We start from the raw sequence: 25604 nt of genomic DNA on the forward strand, positions 1-25604 counted from the left end.
AGCTCAGTCCAGGTGAGCTTCAACAAGACTCAATCAGAAAGTCCTTTGCCACTGGTAAGCTTTTTCATGCTAACGCATGATTTAGACTGTAAGGCCATTAGATGAAGGTTTTTCAAGATGTGTTTTTCTAAATGATGCTCAGCCAGTAACAAACAAAAATATTTAACTAAATGTTTTTCAACATGGACAATTCCACTCACCACAGCATTAAGGGCTGTTACCATAATTTGTAATCAATACGTTATGCTACACTGCCATCATCCATTACTCTTAAACTTAATATGCACTTTGAGGATTCTGCGAGCCAACTGGAAATTCTGTTTGGGGCAACTGCACACCAAGGGCCATATGTACGAACACTTTTTCCCATAGACACAGAATGGGTAAAAACCTTAGCTACATCTGGCCCTAAGTTCTTACCTTTTTTCAAGACTTAAGGATGAAAAGAGAAGTACATCAAATACAATTTTCTCTACATTCAATTCCTGTATTTTAACCCACCGCTGAGATTCTTTGTACCATGTACCCAGCAATGTTCCATTTAGTGTTATACGAAGGTGCAGTGAAATATTTTCTCTCCAAACCACAAGTCTCTTAGTAGATGCAAAATATTTTAGGATGCTTGAGGTCTCCTCTCAAAATGTTACTATAATTTAAATTATTCACACTGCTCATTTTTGGGAGAAATATTTTCATTGGCATTATTTTTTCAAAGTACTTTGCCATTCTTCGGACTGCTAAGGCAATCATTTTCCATTTAATTACCAAATGTGAACTTAAAATGTTCAGACATGTTATGAATCTCACCATTTCCTCTCCAAATTTCTTCAACTGTTAATAAGAATTGGTTTTGTTTCACAGACAGCTCCTGGATTGGATGCACGTGGTTATAGCTTTTCTCTCTGCTGGTGCATGATCTTAGTGCTATGTTTCTTAGATCACCTTCTCAACGCTAGTGTCAGTGGAAACAATCAACTCTGAAAAAGTGAAGTTGGTCTTTGAATAAAACCTACATCACCTCGATGTGAGGTTTATTGTTTTACATACAAACGAGGCTAAGATTGTTCAAGGCGTGTCTTTCTGTCTAGTCATTCGGTATTGCTATATTACATTCGGAAAACAGAATGTCCTGAGCTGTATTATGTTAATGCTTTTTCAAAGATAAACATCGGACATGTTAATTGTTCAGTAACATCGTAGCAATAACCTACCTGCCTTTTGTGTCCATTTATATAATGTATCTTAGCACTAAGTATTCTCTAAAATAAGTTGCTAAGTACTCTGTTTGCGCTTTCACACTGGGTTTCAGGTTCAAAACATTTTCCCTTTACATTGCATGCCTCAGTTGTTAATTAATCATATAAAAACCATACCATACAAACGAAAGTCACATAAAATCTACACCCCTATACAGATACAAATGTATTGTTCGATGAAAATGTTGTTACGGATCATTATTATGATCTTATATGCACATGGCTTTAGAAATACATACCTTCATAAAAAAATGGAAACTAGAGTACTATGCACACAATATCTATTATTGTAGTTGTCACCTTTGGGAGGCCCCAGCAGACCACAAGTAAGCAGCAACAGAACCGTATTTTACTGGGAGGTATGTTCTAAAATGAAGTGAAAGGGCATTCGTGTGTAATCTTAGGCCGAAAAACCTAAATAATGGTGGTACCAGTGCTTTCGTTCTTTCATAGTCTTTGTGCAAAAGAGCAAAAAGTGATTTTTGTATCCATTTCCTTCAGATGCACAATCTCAGTAACCATTTCTCTCAGTGTTACTCCCACACATCACTAAGTTCTCTCTAGTCAGCAGCGTCATCATTCTGAACTTCACGTATAAGGTTGGGCACCTTTCAGGGTATAATAAATTCAAATAAAGTTTCAACTTCTCATCAGCTTTGCACTCCAGATATCATGCCGCCTGCTCTAGGACTTAGAATTGTTCTTCAGTCTATGGGACCAGTGCCTTTTCTTGACAACTGAGATGGATTCCGCAGCAGTGTGGCAAGAGTTTCTCCAAACGTGGCCCAATGCAAGATGGATAAGTGTCCTTTTTACATGTAATACCCAGCACCTCCCACCTAAACCACCATCTCATTGTATTGCAAGCAAGGGGTGAATGAACATTCCTATCTACATGCAGCAAATATAATACATAGCGTAAAGCAATTGTGTCAGAAATGGCAGCAATTCCTAGTTCTAAATATAACTGTATTAATGGGGTACAAGGCCCTACACTTAACAATACTCTCAGGAATGTATTCTCAATCAGCTACAGTTTCTTCGTATTACTGTAACTCCGTAGTTCTGCCTTCTGTTTGGACACCGGAGAGACTGCACTTGTAGACTGGCTACCAGACTTGTGTGGGTATTTTCACCAGTTACATTTTAACAGGCATGGATTTACGTAGGCAGAACTAGTCAGCAAAAGAGAAATTACACTTTAGACCTTTTTTTTTTCACTTCTTCATTAAAAATAATTTTTCCCAGTGAATAAACCCATTCCTGAAGGCCCTTTTAAAATGTTGGCGGTGATGAGCTTCCATTTCAGTCCTGAAAAGTTTTATTTCTGCCTTTTACAGATTTAACTTTACTTTGCAAATGTTTATGAATATATAGTATGCAAACCATTCTTACTCTGGGACACCCTCTCCACGTCTTTATGAGCAGATTTGCCGACATGCAACATTACACCACAGTAGTGTAATGTTATGTGTGAGTAAATCACTTTGTGAGTGTAAATTAACGTTAGGGAACATGAAATTACACTTCTAAAACAAGTCTCTTGTAACTTATTTTAGACGATTCTTTAGTAACGTTTCTCGGTTCTGAGCGCTGTTTTCCTATCTACTGCTGACATCAAAGGCCAGTTGTGAGTGGAGACCGCGCGACTACAGATGCTGCAGAGTTTTTTTCTTTCAGCAAGCTTACAGTTCGTGGGGCTTTTCTTTACACAACCATGTTCCAGACAACAAGAATGCTGGGTGTTTTCAGCAGATCCTTTTTTACTATTAAACAAGTATATAAGCAACATGTTTTTGCAAATTATAAAACATGCATAGATGTAAATAAACTTGTGTCAAGGTTGAAAAACGTTCTAACTTTAGGCACCTTTAGTTAGGGGACCCTGGAGGAGGGAATACCCAAAGAAGTGGTTGAGTCCTACTATCAATTCACAATCTGACCGAAGTTGTACAGACAACAAATAGAGCATGAGGGCAAAAGATGCACCTCCATGGGGAAAAAAGGTAAAATAACTGCTAAATTTAAAAAAAGGTCAACCCTGCCTCATAATTTGGTCTTTTCCTGCCACATAATTCCAGTGGCTCTGCATATAACTAAAGCACTTCCATTTACCTTCTTCCTGTATCTGAAGCAAAAATAAAAATGTTGCCCTTTAGCATCCTAATTTAAATCTAACATGCTAAATTCAATAGAATACCCCTTTCACCACTCCACTAACAGAGTTGCTGGCTGGCTAACTCAATTCCCAATAAAAGACACAAGACACTCATAAAACATTAGTATTTTTCTATCAAAGGTTCACTGCATGTTTACAGTCTGGGTGGTCGAATCCCACCCAGCTTCCACCAGTAACATGCAATTATGTGAATATCTGTTTTAAAATTATTACAACTCTGATTAGGCTGTCATACTGTACTCCTATGCACAAAGTGATATTTCCATACTTGAGATTCCTCTTGTTTTAAGGAGAGCAGCGAGGCAAACATTTTCCATTCAGTGTGTGGGTACTGCTACTGTGAATTAAGTGTGAACCCCGTTTAGGTTGCAAATAGTGGGTTTATTTATCATGAAAACGAGCATGCAAAATAGTTCTGCTCTTTGGTTCAAGGAAGGGGAGCCAATGACAGCCAGACGAACAGGATGGTGACATCTGAACTGACAGCAAAAACAACATTGTGTGTCTGTGGCTTGGAGGAGCCCTGCAATTTAGCAAAGGTCTGGGGTCCTCCTGCTGCCTACCCCTAGGGCAATCAGATCTGACGATGCTGGACTGCTGACACGGCTAACACAGTACCTCCTCCTGCAGCATGAAGGATGCGGAAGAGCCTGCCAGTCAATCATTGCAGTGGGGGAACGATGGGGTGGTGCCACGCACAGCAGGACTCGGGGAGGAGAAGGGGCAGAGCTTCCGCATACAGTCATTAAAAAGTCATCAGTGCATGACATAAAGGTACAGGAGTAACGCTGCCCAAAACAAGCACAACAGGAGGAGCCAGTCTTCCAATCAGCAGGTTCCGTGGCCACTTCTGTGTTTTAACACTCAGAGGCACGCAGCACATAGGGCATGTCCCATGTAAAGCGGAACCTGATGTTGCTTCCGCACTCCAATAATTCATTTGTGTTAAGGTTTCTCTGTATAAAGCTACAAAAAGTGCAAACTCCATCAATCAAGGCCTGCCATGTTTCCTTAGCTCTATTTTATGTGTGGATTTCCCCACACACTATGGCATGCATACAAGACGTTCTGCAGAATAAACACATGGGTCAAGCGAAGTAAACCATGGAGGTCCAAGGAGCAAGCAGACGCACGTCACTACTCATTTTTTGCTTCAGCTTAGGTGTTACCTGCCAATGAAATGATAAAGGCGTGTGTGTTCTAAAAGTAAGATCTTTGTTGAGTGACAGATGCATGTTTAGGCAACAGGAGCACCCAGTGTAGGAGGAGGAAATAATGTAACAAGAGAAAAAAAAATTAACCAAATAGGTGAGCCGTGCAAAATGAAAGAAAGGCACAGCAGCCATACTTAAACATAAAATGCGGCATGCCACACGTTTTAAAGGAAATGGAATGCCTCATGCGCTCCTGGTCGAAGACAAGAAGGAGTGGCACAAGTACTAAAGATGTCAACTTTGGAACTGAGGACCCAGGTTTGAGCCACAGCCTCGGCTCAATATCACTTACTCTCCCCATGCCTACAAAAAAATAATATGTCCTATTAAACAATTAATTAGTAAAAAAGGTAATTAGCAAGTAATTAAATAAACAAGCAGGCCTCCTTATTCCCTCCCACCACTCGGGACCACACTCAGCACAGAGAGCAGAGGAAGAGCAAATGTGCTCAATATAACAGACTTGTTTAAAGCAAAACTAAGCTGAGAAGCTTTGCCAAAAGCGAGCAGGAAATAAAGAAAAAAAAGTCCCCTGAAGAAGAGATAAACAGCACAAAGCGTAATTATACAGTAGTTGGTCTCTGCTCTCAAAGAGAAACAGTCGGAACAAAGAGGCATGATTGACAACTAGCAAGGAAGGATTTTTAAATGACACTGAGAGGAGCAAATGAAATGGCTTTTAGTCTATAGAAGAATACAACAGTCCGTACGCTTACACTCAATCTAAAAAGAGGGCCTGGCCTGACTTGTGATGGAGACACAAAAGAAGAATTAAAACAACAAACAACAACAGAAATAAAACTAAAATACAAAGCTTCTCTAAAGTGAGAAGCATGGCGATAACAGAAGAAACTGTCACCAATAGCATGTGGAACGCTAGACAGAACATGCGGACCAAAGAACAGAAATACTTCTTTAGAGTGTAGGTGCCAGAGCAGCCCCGGATGCTATATCACTACCTATTACTGTTGGTCTAGCGGTACCATTATTTGCACAAAAGAAACCGACTGCAAGTGAACAGGGAACAATGTCCCAGAACCCAATAAGGGGAGGACGTAATGAACATGTTCAGGTAGTCTCTCCTGTGGGACAGACTTTTGATGGATCAAGATCATTGCTAGAATTTAGTCCATTTGTAGCACTTCCAGGTGCAGTAACAGGGCCAAACGCTAGCCAGAGTTTGAAATTATTGAAACAACAGACTCCAAAATGCAGTTGCACAACAAGTGCCACCAGTCCAAGCAAGTAACGTTTTGTTACAAGGACTGCCAGCTCAGCAATTAACTGAATGGTTAGACAAGCTGAATACCCCACATAGTGCCCCTAAGGGAGAGAAGTATTTGAATTGTGCTAGGCTAAGCATGGAAGCGGGTGATCTCATTGAAGGAACGATGGGGGTGAATACATTAGAATCCTACACAGAGGCAGAATTGAGGTATTTGTGCCCAAAGATCATGAGAGAAGTGAGCAGGGTGCATCAGAGATTAGCAGACTTGGCAGAGAAATACGGCATATAAATAGAGAAAACTAAGCATTTGAAGAGGAGTTACAGATTAGATTCTGAGGCGACAGATTTTGAGCATATGAGATCGACCGGAATAAAGGCACACCTTAAAGAATTGCTGCAGAGTGCTCAGACCTGGGGAGCATTAGACAAATGGGAAGGCAGATGGGTAAAGAAAAGAGACAAGAGAAAAAGGGATTCTTTAGAGCTGACTGAAAATGTGCAGCACGATAAAGATCCGGTAAAGATTTTACCAATGAGAGACATTCCAGGGGGAAATTTTGTTCATGTCCCTTGGAGCAGAAGTGACATTCTATCATTTACAAATGATTATCCAAAATTGAGAGAAAAGCAAATAGAGTGGTATCAGCAGACAGACAGATTTGTGAAACTTGTGAAGTGTTTGTGGGAAGACTTGAACACATTACTAGAGATAGTGGCTTCAGCTGACTTGTGGATCGAGTGCAAGAGGAGTGTAGACTGGCCAAGAAGTGAACCAGAGAGAGATAAGAATACAGGTGCACCATCTCCCAAGGTAATGAAATATTACTATAAGGTGATTGAGTTTCTGAAATTGAGAATTTCGCCCAAGAATACTGATTGGCAGAGAACTGACAGGACATCTCAGGAAGCAAAAGAGTTGATACATGCGTATCATGAGAGATTGTTGCAGGCATTCAAGCATTATAGTGGTACAGAAACAATTGAGACGAAAGACATGCTACATTTTGTGTTCAGATTTGTGGAAGGATTGAGACCTGAAATTAGCCAGATGATTAAGAGTCATTTAATTTGCTGGAAAGCAAAGCCGATTGATTAGGTGTTGCAATATGCGAAATACTGTAGTGATGAGAGTGAGTTGAAGCAGAAAAAGTTGAAAGAGAAAGCGATGGTGATGCAGATTAAAGCAGCTCAAACAGGAGTGCAAGGGAATTCTTTGCAGCAGTTACCACAGCAGCAGCAAGGAAATATGATATTTCAGCCTCAGATGACAGGTAGAGGTCGTGGAGGTAATATGAATTGTGGTCCAGACTTGAATACTGTAGTGGTTCAGAATGATGTGCAGGGAATGAAGAAGCTATTGCCATGTCACATTTGTGGAGCCATGGGACATTGGAAACGGGAGTGTCCAATGATGGTGCAGGAAGGTGTGGTTCAGCAGAGTAATGACATCAATTCATTCCAGAATGTGAGAGGGCTGAGAGTGAGAGGTCCTAATCCAAATTTTCATAATAATGTGAATCAAGTGCAACATTTTCAGCCCATGCAGAAGGTGCAAATGCCCTGTGCACAAGTGTCACAGTTGCAGCCGATGCAGCAGCAGGTTCCCATGGTACCTAGACAACAAATTCAAATACTTCAAGCCCCGATGGAACAGCAACAGATGATGCTTACTCAACAGGTCACAGGTCTGAGGCAAAACAGAGGTAGTAACACGGTGCACCAATTCCTGTTACATAGTAAGAATAGAATAAATGATGAATGGACGAGTGACAGTTCAGATGAGGAGCCATGTGTGCTTGCGACTTCCTTAGAAGTAGACCAGAGGGGATCCTACGTGAAGGGAAAGGTTTTGGGTCACAGAGTCTCATTCTTGGTGGACACTGGTGAGAAGTGCAGAGGTTCAGAATTTACCCCTTTCAGGAAGAACAGTTCAGGTCGTGGGGGTAGCAAACCAGTATTTGACAAACCTAATTACAGATCCAGTTCAAGTCGAAATTGGCAATTTTCAGGGATTGCATAAATTTGTGGTCTGCAATGCGATTCAAGTCCGGTATCTCTACTGGGAAGCGACTTGTGTAAAACAAAATGTTTGATTACTTGCTCAAATGACGGAATTGAAATTCAGACGAATAATGTGAAACTACAAATGAGGAGTACCCTTTGATTGAGTTTTTTCCGATGTTCACAGTGAAAGAGCTCCATCCCAATTTGCAGGGAACAGTAAAAGAGAAGGTGTGGGATTTGATAGAAAAAGAAGTAGGTCTGATTACGGGAGTGGAGCCAGTCAAAGTTACCATAAAACCGAATGCAGTTTTTCCTCAGCTGCCGCAGTACCACATGCCACAAGATGTCCTGATGAAAGTGGCTCAGATAATTGCACATTTTGTAAAGCAAGGGGTTCTGAAGGAAGTTTTGAGCAGTTCATGTAACTCACCAATAATGGGTTTGAAGAAGCCCTGTGGGAAGGTTCGGCTTGTTCAGGATTTGACAAAAATAAATGAGATTATGGTCAAATGTTGTCCAGTGGTGCCAAATCCAGCTGTGATAATGTTCCAAATTCCATGTGATGCCGAGTGGTTCACTGTCACTGATTTGTCACAAGCATTCTTTTCTGTGCCTCTTCATGAGGATAGCCAGTTTCTCTTTTGTTTTAAATTCCTGGATCAAGTCTATGGTGCAGAATTCTTCAAGGGTATTCAGAGTCACCTTCCATACTCAATCAGATTTTGAAAAATAATTTGGAGTAGTTGGAATTGCCTTTCCAATCTACCTTTGTGCAGTACATTGATGACTTACTGATTGCGTCCAACCCAAGGGATGAGTACAAGTATGATAAGATTGCCCTGGTGAACCATTTGGGAACGAATGGTCATAAAGTGTTCCCGCTGAAATTGCAGTACTGTCAGAAAGTAGTGAAGTATTTGGGTCATCAGATTGAAAAGGGTTCAAGAAAGATATCCAGAGAGAGGATTACAACAATATTATAGATAGGTCCCCCAACCACACAGAGAGATGTCTGGTTGTTTTTGGGAATGGTGGGTTATTGTCGCCAATGGATTCCAAATTTTTCAGTCATTTTAAGACCATTGCAGAAAGTGTCTCACAAGGAAGTCACTGATCCCATAGTGTTAGACCAGGATGAAATAAAAACATTCACCTAATTGAGAGAGTTTGTGCAGAGCTCCAACATTGCGTATGCCTGATTACACGAAGCCTTTCACATTGTTTTGTCATGAGCGTGATGCATGTTCTTTGTCTGTCTTGACACAGGTCCATGGAGATGTAAACCACGCAGTAGCCTATTTTTCTGCTACTTTGGACCCAGTTGAAGCAGCTTTACCGGGTTGTTTGCATGCAATTGCCGCAGTTGGTCAAAGCCTTACACAGTGTGAGGGCATTGTGATGGGATATCCCCTGACTGTAATGGTCCCTCACTCTATTAAGATTCTACTGACAAGAACGAAAACCCAATACTTGACTGGTGCGAGGTTGACTAGATATGAAACGAGTATTCTGGGGTCACCCAATGTGACATTGAAAAGATGTACAGTGCTGAACCCGGCAACCTTACTCCCGAGTGAAAATGCTGAAGTTGAAAAAGAGCTAGATGTTGAACATGATTGTCTCGAAGTAACTGATTTGTGCACAGAACCGAGACCTAACATTAGAGATACCCAATTGGAAGAAAATGACCAAATTATTTTTGTTGATGGTTCTTGTCTGAAAGATAATACAGGGACACTGAGAGCAGGATATGCTGTGTGCACAGTTCCAGGTACCTTGGAAGCTTCTTGGCTTTGAGGAGTGTATTCTGTTCAAGTAGCGGAACTGGTAGCCCTTACTAGAGTGTGCCATGTTTCTACTCAGTTGAAAGTTACCATCTATATGGATAGCCAATATGGATTTGGAATAGTACATGATTTTGGTCAGTTACGGTCACAGAGAGGTTTCCTGACCTCTTCTGGGTCACCAGTGAGAAATGGTGAGAGTATTAAAGAATTGTTACATGCTATTCAAATGCCTGAAAAGATTGTCGTGGTGAAACGCAGTGCACATCTGAAGTTGCAGGACTATGTGTCATTGGGAAATGAATATGCAGATCAAGTTGCAAGGTTTTGCGCTTTGAACTGTATATCATTCAAAGACAAGTGGGAACTGTTACCTGAAGAAGACAAAACTTGTACAAGCTATGCATTGAAAAAAATTGACTCTTTGGAAGAATTAAAAAGGTTGCAGAATAATGTTGACAGGGAGGAGAAACGTTCATGGAGCAAAATGAAATGTGCACAAAGACAAGATGAATTGTGGGTTTTTGAGGAGGGTCAATTGGTTTAGCCGAATAGTCTGTTATCTCAAATGGCAAGGTATTACCATGGACAAGCACATATTGGGAGGGATACCATGGTACGTCTGTTCAAACATGATTGGTTCAACCCAAAGTTTAGACAAGTTGCTGAAGCAGTTTGCCATTAATGTGTTATATGCCAACAGCTAAACGCAGGGAAAGGAACAGTGGTTAATTTGAACCACATAGGAAGAGCGGGAGGTCCATTAAGCAGTATGTAAATGCATTTTATTGAGATGCCTGTGTGTGAAGGTTTGAGATATGTGTTGGTGATTGTATGCATCTTTAGTCATTGGATTGAAGCATACCCCACACGAAGAAATGATAGTCTCACAGTAGCGAAACTATTGCTTAGGGAACTGATACTGCATTTCGGGTTTCCGATCTCTTTAGAATCAGATAGGGGAAGTCACTTCAACAATGAAGTAATTAAATTACTGTGTGCAGCATTGAACATTGAGCAGAAGTTGCATTGTAGTTACCGCCCTGAAGCATCAGGACTAGTAGAACAGATGAATGGTACACTGAAGTCAAGAGTTGCAAAGATGTGTGCGGCTACAAATCTGAAATTGCCTGACGCATTGCCTTTAGTGTTGATGTCAATGAGAAACACACCTGACAGGAAGACAGGACTGAGATCCTCATGGGCAGAGCAATGAGGTTACGAGCTGTGCCAGCAAATGCACTTGTCAACATTACAGATGATATGGTGTTGAATTACTGCAAGGGTCTGGCTGATGTAGTCCGCTCTTTTTCTCAGCAGGTGGAGGCCACCACATTGCCACGGATCCATGACCCAGGGCACAACCTGAGAGATGGGGACTGGGTTGTCATCCGAAAGCATGTGAGAAAGACGTGTTTGGAGCCTCGTTGGAAGGGACAATACCAAGTGGTCTTGACAACTACCACAGCTGTGAAGTGTGCTGGATTCATGCAAATCACCCAAAGAAAGTGGCATGTTCACTGGATCATGAAGAAGCATTGTTGAGAGTACCAACCATCGTGAGACAACTCTCAGGGCCGGAAGGAGAACAAAAGGGAACTGAGACCGGATCTGAGCTCGTTGGGGATGGTTCTGTCACTCCTGTGAGAGATGAGGGAGGAGACCTTCAGGAGGGTGACGGAGAGCCTATCTCAACTGAAGCAGCAGGACAGCCTAGTCAGAGGAGGGCTTTCCCAGAAGCAGACGATCTTGAGAGACAAACAGAGCAACTGCGAGACCCAGAAGGGGAAGGAGTTGAGGTGGATCAAAGTCAAAGTGATCTGACTCCTCCTTAACCAGTTGCAGGTCAGTCAAGAGAAAACACCACAGAACAAGGAAAAGGTTCAAGTTCAATCCTGAAGAGAATACTGACAAAGGATCCACTGAAAGGAGATAAGTGGCCAGAATCATAGGTGGAGAAAGGGAAAGAGGTGGCTGTCGAACCAACAATCGAGGAAGAAGTAGATACCACAAGGAAAGAAGATCTAAGTGAAGGAGAGCTGAATTGTGATCAAAAAGTGAGAGAAAGAGAATAGCAAGTCAAAGAAACACAGGTCCGGAGTGGGCATAAGCAACTACTAACAAATGGCAGCAAGAGTTTTTGACTTTTTGTTTTGATAGAGAAGTTCCGGGTCAGTATTTTGGCACGTGAAGGAAGCTAATGAACTGAACTGCTGAAACAACCTGAGAGAAATTGTTTGAGAAAGAGATTTTTGAAAGTAACCGGAAGAGACATTGATAACTTGATTTGACTTTTGAAACATGATTTTGACAAAACTGCTAACCGATTTTGACAAGGTATCCTGGAAGTGAGAATGAACTGCTGAAAGAAAGAGTTATCTATTTTTGATTTTTGCTGCAAGTTTTTCTAAATATCTTCTGCTTTCTGGTTCTTTACAGATCATGAGTAACATTAGTTAACAAGGCAGAGGTGCTAGGTGATGTAAATATAAGAGCATTGGTTTTGCGATTATGTGTCGGATATTGTTTGTGGTGTTGATTGTGGGTATGTCTATTCTTGATGCGAGAAAAGCCAATCATACTTCTGCTTTTGAGATGACTACTGCACTAACAGCATTAGAGAAGTTTAGGTTAGATGAGAAAAATTAGCATGAGGAGACTAATGCGCAGGGAGAACTTTCTTCTAATGTTTTCTATCGCTTATTGAGTGAGTATGTAGAGACAATGGATGCGAAGAATTGTTTTGTATGTACGCAGATTCCTTCATCAGTCGAGGAAGGTGTCACCTATCATGGCTTACCTCTAACCTACGGGATAAGTTGTAGTCTGTTACTAAGAGGATTTTTATAACCTGGAGTACATCCAGTATTTTTATTCCAACTAAGACGTTGTGTTTTCGTTTGTTCCTATAATTAAGTATTGGAGTAGAGTAGCTAAAGATAATGACACAGTAATAGTAAGAGGGTTCTTTGAACCTATATTGACGTTTGGCACAGCTTATGCGCATAGAAATAACTTGAAATGCTTGCTTACACCTTTAGAGAAGAGCTTCTTAGATCACACAGATGACAGGAGAAAAGTATTAAAGGAGAAATTAGAAAAAGGCTTAGGGAAAAGGACTTACAAGAATGATTATGCTTATAGTGCAATTAAAACACAAGGGAAATTAGCTTTAGATGCACAACACGTAGGGAAACTTTGTATATATAGGCCTAAATCGTGCACTGGCACTTTATTTGTGGGAACGAGTGAATGTAGGCATGTGTTTTTGTTTCAGAGTAAATGGACTTTTATATTGAATGGAACAGGACTCTGCAATTCCAGGGATTTACTATATTTGTGGGCTTAATGCTTTTACCGTCTTCCAAGAGGACGCTATGGGACATGTTATTTGGGGATAGTTTTCCCAAAGATTTATCAAATGGAGGATTTGAAAAAGTTTCAGAAAGTGACTGAATTACATCATAAGAGACAGAGAAGGGAGTCCTCTTCTGCTATAGTGGGAGATATATTTAGAGCAGTGATTCCTTCAGTGGGAGTCATTCTGAACTTGATTAAGATTCGAAAGTTGTCTATTATTGTGAATAACATGCTGACAAATTTTTCAGGGGGCATACTCCTGATAGATACTGAATTAGCTGCTGATAGAACTATGACTCTTCAAAATCATCTTGCTTCTGCAGAATGATTAATTCTAGGCATTGTTGTTCGTATATTCCAAATAATAGTAATGAGATAAGAGATTTACTTACTAATCTGACTAATGCAAGTGCTGATTTGAAAGAATTGAAAGAACCAGGTGTTTTGGAAAAGGTTGGCAAAGGGAAATTGGCTCAGCAACATTTGGAACAGAGTATTATTAAAAATACTACAATGGATATTAATTGTTGTGGTTTGTCTACTGAGGATATGGGGATTATGCAAATTATGTAAAAGAATTAAATTGAAACGGTCAAAGAATAATCAGAGGAGAGAAGAAAAGAAAAGGGAAAATTTTACAGGAAAAATTTGAGGGGAAAACGAAATTATGAAGAAATTGAATTGTAAAAGTTTTAGTTGATGTGAAAATTAGTGGGTAATAGTTAGTGTGATGACATATTTAGTCATCAGAGGAGGAATAGCTAGCTCAGGTGTTTTATTAAGAATTATTAATGAGTGTTTATGTATTATGAATGATGAGTTTATGTAGAAAATGAAATAACTTAGAAAAATAATGCACGCATTTGAAAATGTGATCACGAAGAATGGCCACCAATGTTAACGAAGTTTACTAATCAATGATTAATACTTATGAAATATTGAATATGTGTTAGACTATTGCAGTAATATGTCATATTAAGGGTTATGAATTATGCCTTAGCTTTATTAATTGTAGGCCTTAACTTAGCAAGTGTCTTGGCCTATTTTGCCAGGCCTCATGTAGAAGCTGTATTTCTTAGTGTTTAATAAAAATGCTGACCAATTGAATTAAACTGTGAAGTGTCTATTGTATTGTTTAAATGTGCTCATAACGGAAGCTTTTCGTGTGAACCGACTACTAGGAGATGATGTACTTGCTAATGCAACATTTTATGTGTAATGTGTGTGAGACTGACTTTCCCAGGACAAGAACAATGAAGATACTGACTAGAGTGGAAGCTGCAACAATATTGTTACCTGACAAGCCGGATGATGAGGACATTGCAAGACGAACCAATCAACAATATGAGAACGGAGAAATATTAGAATTCATAGACTTGGGATAGTAGTTTTATTGGATAGAGTGTGAACATACGACTAACTGACCAATAGGGAATTAGGGGATAGCTTAGGTGACTTTAATATAACAACGCTCATTCTGAGGACAGGCATTCCGACATTTTGGCTCTTTCTGCCCATATTTTCCTGACTGAGAGCCTGATGCCTTGCTGATCGACTGATGTCCTGAGGACGAAGACTGATTCTGCTTTGCTGATCCATACCGAGGATAGGTATATCCTGAAATGTGATTATTATGTGATTTTGCTTTTCCTTTATAGGTACCAACTGCGCTGTTTTGTCTATGGCTCTATCATAGTTAGATGTTTTCCAAATTTGTGTTACTAAATTGTTTTGCATGAAACCCAACATGCTGATGCTAATCTGATGTTAGTTAAGGATCCTGACTTATTACAATAGGGACTAATGCTTGATGAATTTCTCTGCTCAACTTCATATACTTCATCACATTGACGCAGCTGACTTTGCTCTTGATTTGTACCGTAACTTTAGAATGTGCTGTAGTTCAAGCTTTGATTAGATTGCGTTTCTTCTGCCGCTTTGGACAACCAGTGTTGTTTCTGTATGTGTTTCTTTTGATACTAAGATTAATCTACATGATTTTAGCATTTTAATATAGGGAAATAAATATTCTAAACTTTTACTAAAGGTGTGGTTATTCATGACTGGCGTGACAATTACTGACTCCATTGATTATTGATTTTATTGACTACTAATGATTGTTGATTATCGTGTATTGACTATTCATTATGTGCTGGAGCTATGGTAAGAACATCTTAATTGCGAGTTAAAAGGTTAATCGACCTATACTAACAGGAGCAGTCTTAAGACATACAGCTTGGCCACAAAAGGACCATGTGACTGACTCGTCATCTGGCACCTCTTCACAGAAGTGGAGAAAACAGTAACATTTTGTGCACAGAGGAGGTAGTGCTCATAACTGTGGAAAGAGATTAAATTGTAGCCAAATTTAAAGAAGAAAGCCCAGCACTGGTTGGGGGTACCAAATGGACTTTCCTAAAAAAACAAAGCATGTTAAAACAAGTTTGTGAATGAAATTAGCAACAGATCTGTGACATCTGTTTGGTGGAGTTATGCAAAATAGTAGTCTTTCTGAATGTTTCTACTTCCAGTAAAGGCCTCAATAAGACCTGGGCATCAATATCGCAAAACACCCCTTTCCGGCTTGTATAGCTTTTTGGAGGACAGGTCTTCGTGAATAGCTTCGTGTAGTATTCGCGTTTATAAACCCCACCACTTCTAACATATACCAACAGATAACACAAAATAATGAGTATGTACAATTACTCATCTAGAATGATGTACATTCATATGTGTTTGTAGCTGCATTAATACAGCGGCCAGTTGCAAGTGGTGTTCCGGATGGAATGTACAATGGTCACCGGAAGTGTTTTTTATTCTGCGCCAGGTTATTTTAAACTTCTGGCGCATGTGTCATTAAAGAATCTCTAACATGTTTTGCTTTAAATACTCGTCACCCCCTTGACGTCAGCATTGTAAAGAACTAATGGAATATATTGACTTTTGGTTCTAAGTCTACCAATAATAACAGGTTAAATTATACGATACCGCTTTTTACAGTGGAAAAGCACCAGTGACCCCTGTCATGTTTTCCCCTCTTCTTCCTTTTATATTCTAGAACTCTGTGCAGTAGATATCTCGTCAAACAAGGTTAGCATTTCTTGACAGTAATACTGAATCAGGTGACATTTAATTCATAATTATGACCAAATGGAGCGGTTACCGTTTCAATGTGTACTAAACGCAGGAGATAAGAGCTGTTCTCTTTCCCTGCTTTTGACCCATTTATCTTCTTGAAGTCGTTAATTTTTTTGCATGATTTGAGAATGTCGTCTTTGTGCCGCTGAAGCTATACATACTATACATACCATGGTTAGCTCAGACGATGCATCAATGTCCCTTTTGCAGTTGTGGCATCAGAGAACTGCCAGTAGATGGCAGGATAATGCAAATATACGTTCTCTCACCCGCTGCGTAAGACCTCCACGTTATCTCCCCTTACTGTAGCAATAGATATGCGCAATTTGAGTGCAGTGGGTGCCTCACACCCTGTCCCCCGGTACCACTGCATCTGCAGAAAGGGGGTGGGGTTGGTGAAGTGAGGCAGAACTCATTTATCACTTGCCTTTAATACGTCTTTAGACCGCATGAAGGCGGAAGCACACTTGGAGAGGTCCACTTCCGGTGCATCCACTCGTACAGGTCTCCCTCTGTCATAAACTGATGCACATCTTATCATAGTAGACCTCATCTCTTCACTGCTGCGCGCCTCTCTGCCTTGAGGGCGACTGTACAGAAAGGGAAACGTCTCCCGCCTCACAGGACACACAATTTGGGTTCCATTTCCCTTTAATTACATTAATGTTCGTTTGAGCCTTTCCCCGCATTATTTGTCACTTGAATACAATTTTGAAAATTAGACGAGTCTGTCCCACAACTCGAAGATGGTCTTTCAGATTGTATTTCGTACGCCACCTTCCTCTCCTCCCTATGGGGCACTGTCTAAAACCTTTCAAAAGCTCCCTGTTCGTGCTGCTAGAGGGAAGTGTATCACTCACTGGTAGATGAAGAACTAAAACAGCACCCATTCGTGAAATACATCTCTTCATTTTTCGACTAAATGGGCCAAATCGATTTTTACAATTTTCCTCACAGTGTGGTTGGTTGTTTAATGGAAAACTTGCTTTATTAACGTTTTTCAGACTTTCTTTTTACCCAGTACAGACTAAAGTCTTGGGTTTGTTTGTTTGCTTTGTTGCAGCCTCACCATAGCTGCCAAGCTTTCAGATTACTATGTGCGACATTTTCATATTTTCAGTGTAATTATGAGTGACATTTCAACGACTATGAGTGACACTTTCTCGCAAGCAAAATCAAGGAATGAAGACAAGAGAACCCTATAAATATCGTAATATATCGAGAATCCTATACCTCCCGTTACACACCAGTGCCACTTGGAGCTTGAGAAGTTGGAACAAGAGGTTTTACCTCAATTCAGGACACTTTTTTTGCGTGACAATCTCAGACATTCCGGGAAAATGCCCGGAAATGCGTTATTCTAATGCGAGATGCATGATACAGTGCAGGGCTGCCTCACTCTGCACGCACATGTTTTTATAGCCCTTTGGAGCCTAACTGAACTTTCTTAAAGTATTTGACCTAATTTGTAGATTTTCAACCCCGCTTTTTTACTATGTGTAGTTACTTCATTTCAGGAGTTTGAAAAGGTATTTCTAGCTGGGAGAACGCTTTTACAATGTCATTCTATAGAAATAAATATTTATTGGCTGACGTTTTCCACAGACACGCTCCTACTGAGTCTATTCTTGTTGTTCTCAACATTTAGAATTTTTCCCTGTGGATGCTTTTCTCCCCGGCATAAATACAATATGCAGGGGAGGAACTATATCTATTAAAAGATGGCTGCAACCTTGTGGGAGAGGGAAAGGACAGGTGAAGGGTGCAGTTCCTGCCCTTGTGTTTACAAGCTCGCTCTTCTTATGCATCAGATGAGCAGCTGCACACGTGCTTGTATACATTGACTCTCATCAAGGGTGTGTGAATGCACGTGATGCATGCTGACTCAGCAGACTCACATGCCCCTCCACTCACCTGGTGAAGGAGTGGTTTGACATCAACAGGCCTTACTAGGGTCTGCGCATGTCAATATTGTAAATTACTACTTGTGTGCTGCATGGGTGGTGGAGTGCAGTGGACTGCGATGTTTGTTCCCTGTCATAAGTATACATGAACTGCAGCAGTCCTTATCCAATAAAGGGGCAGCAGCAAGGCACCTCGGATATGTTAACTGGCAATTAAATTGACGCACTAATATTTTCACCGCTCATGCTCATTTGTGCTGGAGTCACATGCATTAGAGAAAAACAATTTACATGCATGCAGGGCACAAGCACACATTTTGGATTGTGAATTAGAAGGTGCACAATTCTTTTTCCTGTACCCTGCTAGTGCAAGATATGGAAAAGATGATTATATGATTTGTAAAAAATCTGTAGTGGAGGGCGGATCTGAATCTGTGCTGAGCTTTCTGGGGGAAATTAGTTTGGTACCCCAGGTGCCACCATTTGCTAAATCAGTTCTGTGGAATTTGGTGCAAGCCCTTGGGAGCATATGACACTTCCAACAAATCCCTATTTTTTAGTTGCATTTCTATCAACCCATCACGGCTGTGATTTATTTCAAGCAAACACGTTGCAGTTTTGTTCCATTTCAACCAAAGGCCTGTGATTATGTCATATTCTAAATCAAGGATCTCCAACCTTTTCTGAAAAGAGAGCTACCTCTGATCAGTGAAATCATTGTAAGCTTCTGAAGGCTAAAGAAGCTTGTGTATTGTTACTGGGCACCCCACACCCACCTTCATTGACTTTAAGCCTAATGCCCATACAGCCAGATACTATGGTTTGAACAAAATACCCTGATTAAGGGCACCATGACAGGGCTGCATGTGTGTCAGTGGGAACATGGTCTTTGTGGATTTATGAACATGTGTGCATATGAATGGAATATACGTTTATGGGTGACTGAGAGCCTGTGTTGTATGTACTTGTGGCACAGGACTTACCTGTTGACATATGTGCCACCTTTACACTTATAACACAAACATACAACCATTTTTTTAAAGGGAGAAATTAAAGTGCAGAAAAATGTTCTGCAAAAATGTTCATTATATGAATATTTTTCTGCACTTTAAATGTCTACCATTTTAAACAATTACTGTATTTTACAGTTTCACATATGGCACAATGTTTACTGGCCACTAGGAGCAAGAGGCCTGCTGTTTGTAAAAATGTTATTTTGAAATGGGAGAAAATTAAAATGAAGATTTAACTTAATCATTAAGGTAACTTTTTATTTCAATTTTCTCCCATTGAACAGTATTCAGAAACATTTTGTTCTCACGCTCCAAATATGCCACTCTAAAGGAGCCTGGGAGCTACTGGTATCTTGCCTGATTCTGCACCCATCAGACATGTTGCATTTCAGTGGGTGCCTTCTGAATTGGCTGCATTTGAGATATTTTATGTGCAATTTATTATATCTTCTGGAGTGCCTATGCAACTGCATAACTGTTTGAAACAGAAAGTAATCAGTTGATTTTAGGTGACGTTTTTGTGTTTTAGAGGATATGACTAAGATAGTGTCAGCTAAATATCACAGTCCTCCTGGCATTTGAATGCCCCACTTACTTACCATCAATCTTCATTACTGCAAGGCCAAGTATTCCTCATGAGAGTCTTTACTTTGTAAGGCTATGACCGTGATGAGGAAGTGAAACAAAGAGGTAAATTAATATTTCTAACCAAGCCTCTCTGCACCGACATCTCTGGAAATAGATTGACCCTGTGACACCCGTCAGCCTGTACAGGGTCTGCCCACAGTGCTCCCCCTGCCCTCCTTCCTATATCAAGAAGACAAGGTCATAAAGTGAAACAGAACGATTTGGGTAGCAGCAGTTGTGAAAGGTCCCTACCTGAGAAGTTCCGCGTTGCCAGCATGGTGGTCAGGATAGCACCCTTAATGAGAAAGAAAGAACAAGCTGTCAGCAAATGCAAGTTGCTCAGTATCAGTCTAAGTTCATAAGCTTACAGCGCGACACTTGTCAAGCAAAGCTATTCCCAATGAATTTAGTAAGCCAGGATGAGCAATGGTAAGAGAACTGGGGCTAGGAGGCTCTGACAGTCATACTCCTATTGTATTTAATTGTATAGCACCATCTTGTCCCCACTGGACTCGGTAGTCTGAGGTCAAGATACTGTTGCGATTCTGGCAGGCATGAGGGTCTGTGTAGCCAGTATACACACAACTTGTTCGGCAGAAACACACACATTGTGGATTTGTGGTGGCTCTTGGTGCTCCATGCTGGCAGTGTAACAGGTGCCTCACTAGTGATTTAGGAAAAGTCTTTTAGTATAACGACCAGGTCAACCCATGCCATACAGCACTATAAAGCTCTGCTACTAGCAACGTGTGCTGTACAAATGAGAACAACATAACATAACCAAAACTTTCAGCCAGTCCTGGCTTTTAGCCAAAGCATTTTTGAATTCTGCGTCTTGGAGGACAAAATTACAAGGACCATTATGCAAATCTGATGTGGCTACCTGACTGCTGAGGGAACCGCCACGTATAAACCCAACTCCTCCAGTGCTCCAGCACTCCAACCCACCATCCCCATCGCACACATGCTGGGAGTGGTGATCTCAGAATATTATATATATATATATATATATATATATATATATATATATATATATATATATATATATATATATATATATATATATGTGTATGTGTATATATATACACATACATATATATATATATAAATATATATATATATATATATATATATATATATATATATATACACATACATATATATATATATATATGTACATCCTTAATTGAAAATGTAATTTACACAGTGACATTTGCTGATGAAAGCAGGAGTGTCTCATTCAAATGGTAGAGGAGGAAGAGCAAAGACAAATTTGAGTGAAGTTGAATTATCCTCACCACGATTCAGGTTTTTCTTAATGTTTTTGTGTATCACATCATAAATAATGATCCTTGTTTTCTTTCACTTTAACAGCTTTCATAGCATAACTCATCCCGTATATTTTGTGAAACACATGTTTATCCTTCAAGGATTCTTAGCACTGAATAACAGGTGTTTTTATTGTTACATTATTCAGTGGCACACATTTTATTGACCGTGTTGAGATAAAAGTCTCAGTGGACCCACTGGAGTCGAATCTGTCACTCTAAGGTCATACACAGATCCCTGTAGCAAAGATGAAAGTCTACTGAGGCACCAGAGCCAGCCCAAGTACATTACACCAGTGACCTCCAAAAGACAGAAAACAAGGCTGCGGATTCTCATAATTGGAACCCAAGCGCATAGCTCTTGCAGATTGCATTGACGCCTGCACTAACTGCTGCAAGGAAATCTTTGCTATCATCAAAGATTTCACTGTGCCTCCTGCTGCGTCCAGCAACATCACCCCCTCACAAGACCTTTGCAACAAGCTATTGGAATTCTGTAGCAAAATCACCTCCATATCTGTATATTTCGACCCTTAACCGGACCCTATCACTGTCACACTTAACTTCCCACTGTGCCAAAGACCAAACCCTGGCCTCATGGCCCACCATCACCACCATCCAAATCGCTGCTACCCTGAAGCCCATCTACTTCAGGGCCTTACCTGACCCTTGCCTCCACAACACCTTAAACAAAGGACTCCTACCGACCAGCAAAGCACTAACACCCATCCCATCAACTCAGTCACAATCCTAGAGACCTGAAAACATGCCACTCTTACATTCCTGCTCAAGAAAACATCTGCTGACCAAGCCGCGTTTTCCACTTACAGACTCATCTCCCTCCTACCATAGCATCCAAAGGCAACCACCAGCTCATCAACACCACACAGTCTAGATTCAGGGCCAGTCGCAGTACAGAAATAGCACTCATTGATGCCAAAGATGACATCTGCATGTTCCTTGACAGAGGAGGCATGACAGCCCTCATCCTCCTGGACCTCCCTGCTGCTTTTGACATAGTCTCACACCAAATCTTCATCAGGCACCTGCACAAGATTGACATCTAAGTACTCTCTCTGTGCTGAATCTGCTCCTTCTTAATGGATAAAATGCAAGCTGTCATCTTACTCCTCGGAAGCCTGTAAACCCATCTGCTGAGTGCCTCAAGGTTCATCACTCAGCCTCACCCTCTTCAACACATACGTGATCCCTCTGGCCAACGTAATCTGTACTCACAACATCAATAGCCTCTCCTAAACTGATGACATGCAACTCATACTCTACCTCTCAGGCAAGACCCCCAACATAAGAAAGAAGTGAACTGCCTGAATGACAGAAGTCACCAACTGAATGAAATCCAGTGGTTTCAAGCTCAACACTGACAAGAATAAAGTAGTGATTTTCAGCAAGAACTAAGATGTCTCTGGCAAGACTCATCCTCAACTTCCCGCACCAAAATCACATCACATCACACGTCATGGATCTCCACTGGCTCCTGATGCACAAACACGCTCATTTCAAATTCTTCACATCCATGTTCAAGGCACTAAAGTTAGGCCCCACGTATCTGACCCTCCTCCTTTTTTCTTGAATTCTGCAAAAGGTGAGGGCTTGGCCTTTCAATTCACCAACCTACAGTAAGCAGGGCAAGTCACACACCTGCTCAGCGGCGGGATACCCTTTCAGGAGATGGTGCACTATATGAATACACATAACATAAAATAAAAACTGGAAACAAAAAGCTTGAATGCCAAAATAGAATTCAAACAAGGTGGAAAGAACGGTTCCTTCTTTGTCATGATTTATTTTCAAACTTCACCATTAAAAACAAATTCTTGATCACATCATATACATCATTCTGAAACATGCAGTTATTTTGAAAAGGTACACAGACATTGGAAGGATTACAAATTTGTTGCAGCTATTTTCAAAATCCTATGTATTGATGTCGTGAATCCTACAGTGCCTCCTGGTGAGGACCATCTTTAATAAATATTCTGGGCCTTTTTAGAGTTTGGCGGACAGAATATTCCATCACAAATCCAACGGTTGTCCCGTCCAGTGTTTTAAATAGTACATTATAGCCTACGGCACTGGTCATATGATGGATGGGATATATGTCACACTTGTGATGCAGTAACCTTCCCACCAAACTCTAAAGAAGGCCCTAAAAGGGCTACACTATTCTACAAAGCAGTTTTATAAACAGAAAGAGGTACCGTATAGTTGATATATAGTTCCCTCCCTGTCCTATCATTTAGTTCTGCTATATTTGTTTTCCTTCACTGACAAATAATTACTGTGGCCGGTATGGGATTAATTTTAGAGATCCATGTCTTAGTGATCCGAAAGACTTCCGTGGAGCTGTGAGTTTATCAGCTGTGTGTTTCAGCTGGTCCTTACGCTGAGTTGAATAAGCACCTCCCTTATGGAGTTCTGACTGCATGTAACCCAAATGGAAGTCAAAGTGCATCCTAGCATGTGCCTCCATGCTACATGAGTGTGTTGCATATGGTTACTTCAAGTAGTGATGAGGATGGGATCTAACACAGACTTTTCCTTGTTGTTCAGTAATGGCTGTCACACAGGTGATTCAACCAGTGATGTGCTGGCACTCATGCGATAGGCACGAGCAACACAGCAAGAATAACAAATATTGTTCAATACTGATGCACAAAGGAGATGGCCCAGTTAAGGCCAGGACATCATCCACTGAAGAGCAATGTGCAGAGCGTAACATTTTGTGCATCTTTGACTTTACATTGACCATATTGAGTAGTGGGAAAACTCTAATAGGGTGAGAGGCAGGGAGGCGGTATTAAGGCTAGACCGGCTGAAGAATACTCCGCTCCTCAACTGCAAAGAATCCCAGGGGAGCAGAACACAAACAAAATCAGGCACAGACACGACTTGGCACTGTGCATAGTGCTTCCGGGGTCTCCACCAGACTCTGTGTACTGAAATATTTCATAGGCTTCCTGTAGAAAGTATGCCTTTTCAGTCAAAATAGTAATAACATTAAGTTATAAAATACATCGTTAGACTACATTTTAAAGAAATTCATTCTTAGGGTGAGATTTAACCCAACATTCCTTGGGAATTTTTCTGCTTGGTACACTCATTTACCCAGTACAATTCGCGGTATTAAAAGGTTTTCCAAACTGCTTTTCATGTTCAGTTCAGCCTTGCATCCGAATCTACTTTTAAGTAACCCTACATTCAGAAAAGATTATCCTGATGTTCAACATCACGCTTCATGTTTATCTATGAACTTTAACATACCAACACTACTTGTCTAAATTTTATAGTTTTTAGACGGGGAGATTTGTGGCTAATCATTGGGTATGTATCTTTTCTACTGATCATTACATTGTTTTGCACTCACTGTTACATCAAAATAGCCCGATTCCTTTCAATTGTTGGTTTGGCCTTCCGGTCATATGGTATCATTTTACTGGGAACTAGAGATTAATGGTGTGTGAAGCTGACTTCTGTCAACTTTATGCAGCTTTTTTTAAAAAACGTTACCAACGCATAAAGCTCGACATAGTTGTGCATATTTAAAAAATACAGGAAATATCCTGCAAAAAATAGTATTTTGAAGTGTGGAACAGCAGAACCTATGTTTGTTGGAGAATTATCCATGAAAAAGCAGATGTCGCAGAATTCCAATTTTTTTATTCCAACTACTTAGAGGACTAAACTGAAACGCACACTATAGGCGAACTGCAGTGAAAGGATAATTAGTCAGGTTTGAACTGCCTGTACTTCCCTGCGGCACAAAATTGCCTGAAATCGTGCAGGCTTTCTTCATCTATTCAAATGGCTTCCTGGGCACCAATCAGCAAAGGTTAAACGCAGGAACCTCTTCTGATTGCTTGAAGAGTGACCATTAAGAATTTTTGAAGCAGTACTTTGTTTTTAGAAATTCTGACTGGCTGCCTCACAACCAATCTGGTCTCTCTCTAAACCACTGTCATCAGCTACTAATCAGAATGTCTTTGGGACAGCCCCAAAGGCAGGATTTCCATCGTAACTGGGCAGGCTTGCAATCTTACGGCAATCTACAGCCCACTGTGTAAAGCTGGCTGCCAATGCCACCCTTTTTGTTGGTGGCTATCGAAAAAGATCCGGATAAAGGCGAATTCTCCCAGTGACTCACTTTCCCATATTGCAGACAGAAAAAAATGAATTCCACCCAGCGATAACAGTGACAGCGATGAAAGCGGGGCAAGTACTTGGAATGTAATCTTTCTTGCTGTATTGGAGGAGGTCCTGGGATGTGTGAAGCCGTCTAATATTTGTGCACGCTTCTGCACCTTAGTTTCATAGATTGAGCTGGTTCTGGCATCATAAGTAAGTAATTAGTTACTACACTCGAATTCTGACATTAGAAGCAGTTTGTAATAGTGACTTTAAATGTCACAGCAAAGAATGTTAGACTTTTTCCTCGGTCAACCGACAAGCATTTAACAAAAGAGGGAACCTGGCTTTCTTCCACGATTCATTCGAAGAGACCATTCGGTGTAAGATCATGACCCCCACCCACACCCCTTTCTGTATGTTTCA

General features: G+C 40.6%; 1 protein-coding gene across 4 annotated transcripts in view; it reads right to left on the reverse strand.

The window, feature by feature from the left end:
• CAMK2A (calcium/calmodulin dependent protein kinase II alpha) overlaps positions 1-25604 on the reverse strand; it is a 448541-nt gene that overhangs the window by 83603 nt on the left and 339334 nt on the right. For all 4 annotated transcript variants that reach the window (XM_069199537.1, XM_069199539.1, XM_069199538.1 and 1 more), the window contains exon 12: positions 19960-20002. In XM_069199537.1, the coding sequence (XP_069055638.1) occupies positions 19960-20002 (43 nt within the window). The remainder of the gene's footprint in view (positions 1-19959; positions 20003-25604) is intronic.

Source organism: Pleurodeles waltl, chromosome 7, assembly GCF_031143425.1.
Source record: "Pleurodeles waltl isolate 20211129_DDA chromosome 7, aPleWal1.hap1.20221129, whole genome shotgun sequence".
NCBI classification, from domain to species: domain Eukaryota; kingdom Metazoa; phylum Chordata; class Amphibia; order Caudata; family Salamandridae; genus Pleurodeles; species Pleurodeles waltl.